Source organism: Aythya ferina (genome assembly GCF_964211825.1).
Source record: "Aythya ferina genome assembly, chromosome: 4".
NCBI classification, from domain to species: Eukaryota; Metazoa; Chordata; class Aves; order Anseriformes; family Anatidae; genus Aythya; species Aythya ferina.
In genome coordinates, this window is record NC_140300.1 from 65,139,299 (window position 1) to 65,147,022 (window position 7,724).

The following is a 7,724-nucleotide window of genomic DNA, read 5'->3' on the forward strand; positions in this document are numbered from 1 at the left end:
GGCAGGAGGCACGCCGTGCACCTCTGCCCCGTGAAGCCTGACGAAGGCCTTGGCTGGAAGCAGGACAACAGCAGGCCTTGAGCAGAGGTAGAGGGACTGCCGAACAACCCAAATGCCATCTGCTCAGCTTCGGAGGTGCTTAGCAGAGAGGCAGGGAGCTCCATGTGCTCGTTTGCACGACAAGGGGTCTGTGGCTGAACTGAACCCCAGCGTTTGTCCTGCAGGCAGCAGGTCCTGCCAGACCCGCTTCATGCCGCACCCTTTTACACCAGTCTTCATGTTCCCCTGCAATTTTCGCTGTCACTTCTACTGCAGGAAGTGACTCCAGTTCAGGCTATAAACACACTGTGTCTATGAGGTTTAAATACACTAACAGTACTTTGTTTGAACAGGCAAAGTTATTTATTAAGACAGACTACATAGGAGGTACATTCAAAGTATTGTTTCTATTTGAACTGGCTTTGTCCCTCCCATTTTCTTCATGAGGTGCCATCTGACATATCAGCATGGTCCCCTCTTGTAAATTTGGACGTCCTTTTTATTTTCACTGCAAGCAAAACAAAATTATTTTAGAGGAGAAGCACTGTAACAGAGACATTTTATAGACTCTCCCATATGCCCAGTTAAATGTAGTGATGTTTTTAATTGAATCACTTATAGCAAATCTTACTGCAGAGTAAATGATGAAAAGATTTATGAATCAGACACACAGAACAAATAACTTACCAGAGACAGCCTCACTTCAGGCTAATAAGAAGGCCTATAAGAACATGGTAAATCCAACTGCAAGTCTGAGATGCATCAAACCACCTGACAAAGCTTGCCATGAGGTCTGAAGTGTCCATTAAAAAGCAGTAATGCAAGTCAAATTCACAGTGCTCGAAGTGGGAACCAGGTCTATTACTGACAGAAGGTCTCCCTTGCATTTGGGAGTTCAGCGCACACCCTGGTGCATTTCTGCAGCCCACACTCACTAAATGTTGCATGTCTGGTTCTTGGAATGATGGAACCTTCTTAAAGGAAATTTTAGCAAAGTCTCTGTTAGTCTGGGAACATTTTTTATTTATTTTTTAACAAGTCCAATAAATGGTAGTTTGCAGTGCTCCAATTTCAAATCTCAGTTTACCAAGTAAGTGTGGATGCAAGAAGAAAGTAATATAATGCAGACTGCCCTAGATCTTCAGTTTGTCTCTCTATCTTAATAGAATCGAGCTATTTTACTCCTCTTGAAATTCAAGCGGTTGTGATTACCCAAAGGTCAGGAAAATCTGTACTAATTAGAGATCTTTTAACCAGAAGGTAGAGGAGCAACTTGGGAATATAAAAGAAAAAAAAAAATCAAGCCCAGGAGATGCTAAACCTCTCCTGCAGTACTGTAATGCTTTTCAGGACCTGGGGCTCTCCAGGTGCTCACATAGTCTTGCTAAAAAAGCCCATGGGTGGCACTGCCTTGGCCATCAGGGAAGTAACTCCTTCAATGGACTCAAACAGGGACTGGAAATCACCTGCCAGATGACTGCTAAGAATTACCTAAGTTAATTTAGAGCTGAGTGTTTGTAAGTCACTATGCGATATGCCCATGTATCTATTTCTACATCACCAGATTATTCTATTTATCTTGGCAGCTACTGGTCATGCCACTTGCTCAGAAGAGCAGAAAGACCTCTTTGTTCTCCCCTCTTGAGTTACGGACTGTACTCTACACTCCTTGAAGTGAAATGACCATTGCTTATGACCAAGAACCATTTTTCAAAGCTGAAATAATTCCAGTAAGACAAAGTGTTCTCTCCTTGTGCTCATGCCACGTAAAACACTTCAAAACAAAGCTCTCCAGGCTGCACTAGAAAGACAATGAGTAGGCCAACTACTGAATTATTGAAGAAAAAAAAAATCAAGATAGTATCTGACCACCTTGTGTCCCTTTAGATGAAAATACTTTTCTGAATAAGCCAGCCAAAGAGATGGCTAAGACAAAACCCATGTTGTGTAAGCATCTGAAATCCTATGTTGCATATTTCACACAAAACATGCGCATTTGTTACAAGACATAAGCCCCATCAACAACTACTTAAGGAATGGAGTGGAAACAAGTAGTAAATTTTAGAGATCCCTTTGTGCTGTGTGCAGCGCTGTATTCAGGAATTCAGCATGCACCCCCCTGGAGCTGAGGGATCATGCCTAAAAAAAATAGTATACTAGAAATGGATAAAAAAAGACTGGATCTCAAAACCCATCATTCTGTTCTGAAAAAGGATCGAATATGCTTTATCAGCTCAGATAGCTGCTTTTCTGACGTGCTCTTAAAAATGTCCTGCAAAGGACTGCAAAGTTTATTAATAAATATGCTTGACAACTTAAATTTTCCTTATGTCTAGACTTCATTTCCATCTACTTAACTGTTTTGCAAATTAACTCAGTAACAACCCATCCCAGCACGTGGTGACCACCACACAGTGGTCAGCTGCAATTGGTCTCTTTGCCAGCCTTGTGGGCTCTGTTTTCATTTGTCCATGGCATGCTGTTCTTCCTTATGTATTGAATTTTTGGCATTTCTGATGCTTTCCTCCTGACCCCTGGGAATTCTGATACTGCCCTGCACAGTTCATTGTATCCCATCTAATTTTGAAAATTTTTTATTGTCTTTATTTCAGTATCCAATTCATTATTAAACACATATTAAATTGTGTACTGCAGCTAAAGGAAATCCCATTTAATAGCACTTTCCAGCTTGATTACTGCTGTTAAACTCCAGCATTTCAAACTGCTCTCTCTTCATCCTTTAATTTTGTTTGAAAAACTATTTGTCTTCTTATGTGAATGTCAAGTGCAGCTATGTAAAATGCCTTGTTAATGTCAAGGAGTGGCACTTCTGGTTTCTTCTACTCTGCTAGGCCAGTTATCTTGCCAAAAATCCTAAATCTTATGGATTTGATTGGATTATTTCTGACAAATCTGTATCAGATTTGCTTACACTTTTTTTTTTTTTCCCCTCTGACTATCTACATGTCAATCACTTATTAACTTACTCCGTTATCATTTTAGGTAGCAACGATGAGCAGGTTCTTAACAATGTGACATGACAGCACCTTTTTTCTCCCCTTTTCACAGGTAACACTATGTCTGCCCTTTGATTTGCTGGGGTTTCCAAACTTCTCCCAAATTGTAGGTTTAACAACTGGTTTGCCAATTTTCTTTCAATTTTGCCATTTGCTTGGGTAGTGTGTGAAGTACCCTAGTGAAAATGTTACTGACATAAACATGGTATTTAATGGCAATGTGGCACTGGGTGAATGCTACAGGCAACATCCCTCCCCATCTCCCCCTCTCCCATGATGCCCCTCCTTAAGAATTACAAAAAACAATATTCAGTACTCCCAGATGATGCAATCCAAGCATTTCATGGTTATTGACATTTGAGAAAATGCTAAAATTGCAATTAACAGACTGTGAATGACTCAAAGCCACTAACTGTTCAGTTAATTGGGATGTGAGGGTGCATGTTTTACTTGTAAAGGAAGCCGATGTGAAAGGAAGGTTGGAATTACCTGTTTGAAAGGCAGAGCACACACTCATTTGAGTAGGTCTCTCCATCGGTCCCACAAACCGGATTGTAGTCCTTTGGACATCCAGGCACACCATACACGTCGCATACAGGCTGGAGAATACAGATACACAGCAAGTCATACACCAGCTGAAATGAGTTTCTCCAGTCCTCCCAGTTTAGCAGGAGAACTTTGGAGAGCTTCCAAAGGATACTGGCATATTCACGCACAGAAACGAGAGCTCAATAAGGGGTGGCACAGCGTTATAAAGAGCCACATTATCTGTTGTGCTTGTATGGGAAATTATCACTTGGCTTCTGCTGCCTAGTACAGATTGATCTGCAGCAGCGTGTGGCTGTGTCAGGACATATTGACAAGTCGTCGGCGTGCTACAAAATGCAGCTCCTTCCGATGTCTTGTGTCAGAAGCGGACAGTGGACATCCCAGGAAGGATGTCTACAGACCTAGCTGATAGGAGATGGGAATTAAGGAGTGATCTCCCCATGGCAGGTGTGCTGCAGCCCTGCAACAGGCAGACTGGCTGGTGCAGGTGCCTCGGGGTGCTCTGCGGAGCATCTCCTGCGGTCACAGCCCCTGACAGGCACAGCATCTCTGCAAGGAGGTCCTGAGTGGGGGTGCGGGAGGGGTGGCCTGGCTTGGCAGGGTGCTGAGGCTTCCCCCTCAGTGCCTGGGATTTAGGGGGAGCGGCTGCAGTGCCCCAGCAGGCACACGGAGGTCTGCGGGGTCTCCCTTCCCAGGAGTTAGGGTTTAGGGTTTAGGGTTAGGGTTAGGGTTTAGGGTTTAGGGTTTAGGGTTAGGGTTTAGGGTTTAGGGTTAGGGTTTAGGATTGGGGTTAGGGTTAGGGTTATGGGGACTGGGGGGGTCTCTGGGTCCTCGCCCGCGGTGCCCAGCACGGAGCAGGCTGCACCCACCGGCACACTCGCAGCGGCACCGGGACGCGACAGGAGCCCTGCGGAGAGAGAAGCCGCCGTTAACGGCGCCCGGGTCCCACCGAGATTCCCCCCGTCCCGGATCCCCCCCCAGAGGCTGGGACAAGCCGGTCTGGTCCCCAAACCCCCGGACCAGCCGCTGCCTGCCCCACACCCAGCCCGGTACCGCCGGTTCCACCCGCAGCATCCCCCCGCTACCGGCTCCTGCCCGCTGCCCGCTGCCCTCTGCCCGGTACCGGCTCGGGCTTTCCCTTTCCCTGCCCCCGGTCATCGTGCGGGTCCCTCCCCTCACCCACGTCCCCGAAACCCAGAGCTCGCCGCCGGCCCGTGTCGGTACCGGCGAGGAGAGCCGGCAGCAGGACGAGCACGGGCAGCGCCGCCGCCATCTCCGCCAACACCAACGGCAACGGCAACGGAACGGAACGGGGGCGCGGCGGGGCGGGGACGCGCAGCGGGGCACCCGCAGGGACCGGGGGGACACTGGGGAACAAACGGGGCCGGGGGAGCACGGGGTGTCGCGGCAGGGCCGGGAGTATCGTGGGGCAGGTGGGGATAACGTGGACGGGCTCTGCCAAACCCAATGGTTGCCGCCACGTAGCATCAAGGGCTCCGGTAGCGTAAAGGTGGGTGGTGTGCGGTTTCTGAAGGGCTGGGCTGCTTGTGAAAGGGGCTGTGAGGGTGTGTGTACGAGCTGGGGCACGGAACCCAGTGGTAGTTCATGAGCCCGATCATATTTGGTTTATAGAGAACCCAATAACCCAATAATACTTGATGAACCCAATAATATTTGAGGAACCTGATACTATTTGATTTATACAGAACCCAATAATATTTGATGAACTCGATAACGTGATGAACTCAATAATATCTGACTCATATAGAACCCCAATAATATCTGATGAACCCGGTAATATTTGATTTATATAGAACCCAGTAATATTTGATGAACTCAATAATATTTGATGAATCCTATAATATTTGATTTATGTAGAACCCAATAATATTTGATGAACCCAATAATATTTGATTTATATAGAACCCAATGATATTTGATGAACCCAATAATATTTGATTTATATAGAACCCAATAATATTTGATGAACCCAATAATAACTGATTTATATGGAACCCCAATAATATTTGATGAACCCAATAGTATTTGATGAACCCAATAGTATTTGGTTTATATAGAATCCAATAATATTTGATGAATGCAATAATATTTGATGAACCCAATAATATTTAATTTATATATAACCCAATAATATTCGCTGTGTCTCATATGGGTACATACCACGCTTCACACATCCTTCCCGTCTCTGTGTTGGCCTCCAAGATATCCCAACCATGGCTTTTCTTTACCTGTGTGCCCCCACAGGGCATCATAGTGAGATTATGTTGTTATCTGACGAATATGTTGTTATTCCTGCAGGTGACTTCTGCAAGCTGATTGAGGTATGTGATTTGTCAGAACACACCTTTGGCATTCATACCTGACACAAGGGATGTTTGTTGCCAAATCAACTTTTAGCTTGGCTATTTTAAGCAAGATGCCTAACCAGAATGTTTCACAGCTGGTGGAGCATTTAATGGGGTATTTCTCTATGCTTGTCTCCTTCCCCAGCCCTGCCCAAGCTTTTGCCCCAGCTTTGCCTGCTAAGCTGTTTGAGAAGGGAGCATCATTCTGTTACTGTTTTATTTTCTGGATAGTTGCTGAATTTGCCTTCCCTGGGGAATCTTTAACTCCTGGAAAGGTTTTACGTGGGAGAAGTGTAGTCCCAAAGCTGGGAAAAAATATGAGCATCAGGGAGTTTAATACCAGAAAGTTTAGGCTTGGGTGGGTTGCCTTGCTTCTTGAAGGTGTGTTTTTAAAGGAAAAGGTACTAGCAGAATGAAATAAAAACAAGGGGATTGTCTAGGTAGGAGTCCATTAATATCTTAAGATATTAATTTCTTAGGTGTGTGTCACTGAACAGGTAAGTACAAAATTCTTGGGGAGAAATGTTTTTGGGACAAGATCCTACTGAAAGCATTCAAGTTAGTGTATTAACATCTACTTTGGGCATCTCCCAGTGCCTCCAGAGAGTACGACCGTTGAGCCTACTAAGAAGATACATTATTTCATGAAGGTGGGACAAGTGGAGAGCTATTTTGGACCCTTGTTTAGTGAAATCAGGTCTCTGCTCACAGGGAGTCAGTCTGCCCGAGGACATGATTATCGACTTTGCTCGAGGGTGTGAGCAGCATGGGCTTAGGTGTCAGTGCAAGGTAAGTAGTGGCTAGGTGGCACCAGTTCTCAGTGTAAAATTATTTCACAATTTTGAAATAAGCAAATCTACCACCCCATCCACTTAAAACAGATATAGGGAGAGGTCTTAGCCTGCTATGGTTCCAGAAGGGCTGGGACTAAGGCATCAGGTTTCCTGCTACCTTAGACTGGAAGATTCAGCTCTGTGGTGTGGAATATGCTCTTTGCCACAAGTGGTGGTAAATGGTAAAAATGGTAAATGGTAAAAATGGTAAATGGTAAAAAATGGTATGTGAGTCTCTTGCCACAAGTGCAGGAGCATGCCTATCCCTCTGAGTAAATACAGGGGTAAAAACAAACAACAACCTTGAAGTAGCATAGCACAACACAAGGGAAGGTGCTGAAAGCCTCTTTCCCTGAGTCACTAGAGGGCCCATGCTCTTGGTGAGGTTAGGAACACCCTGGAAATAATTTGGCACTGGTTAATTGACCATTTCTGCCAGCTTAAACCTGGCACAGAAGCAGGATGGAGAAGAACACAGGGGTGAGAGCTGAGTTTTCTGACCATTTTAGTCTCCCTGACAAGCGTTCTGATAACCTTTTGGTGTAAGCCTGTGTTTGTGGTGCAGAGGGGACTAATGCCAGCTGACAAGCTGACTCCCTGCTCAGGTCCAGAGTGCTAGCTGTGGCATCATGTCTAATTTTGGCAGATTGTTCCAGGCTGTTCTCTTAAGGGCTGTGCTCAAAGATTTACAGAAGGATGTAGATGAAGCCCCTCATCTCATCAAATTCCCTCACCATACTGTTAGTGGCATTCCTACCTCCAAGCCCATAAAATATTGCTCTGGGGGTCCTGTCTGTCATGCGCACACCATGAATCATTCAGTTCAGCTGTGCTTCTGCATTCGCAGTCCCATGTAGCTTGAAAACAGGATCCAGGCCTCAGGGATTCAATTATGTGCTTGCCACTCAGTCTCTCATTCC

General features: G+C 45.4%; 1 protein-coding gene across 1 annotated transcript; it reads right to left on the reverse strand.

Moving 5' to 3' along the window:
• Positions 1–379: 379 nt before the first annotated feature.
• On the reverse strand, positions 380–4,976 carry SPINK2 (serine peptidase inhibitor Kazal type 2). Its single transcript, XM_084516923.1, has 4 exons — positions 4,830–4,976; positions 4,475–4,512; positions 3,546–3,655; positions 380–547 (listed from the first exon to the last, which is right to left on the reverse strand). The coding sequence occupies exons 1-4, from the start codon at positions 4,876–4,878 to the stop codon at positions 502–504; spliced, it is 243 nt and encodes an 80-aa protein (XP_084373049.1). The 5' UTR covers positions 4,879–4,976; the 3' UTR covers positions 380–501.
• Positions 4,977–7,724: the final 2,748 nt, after the last annotated feature.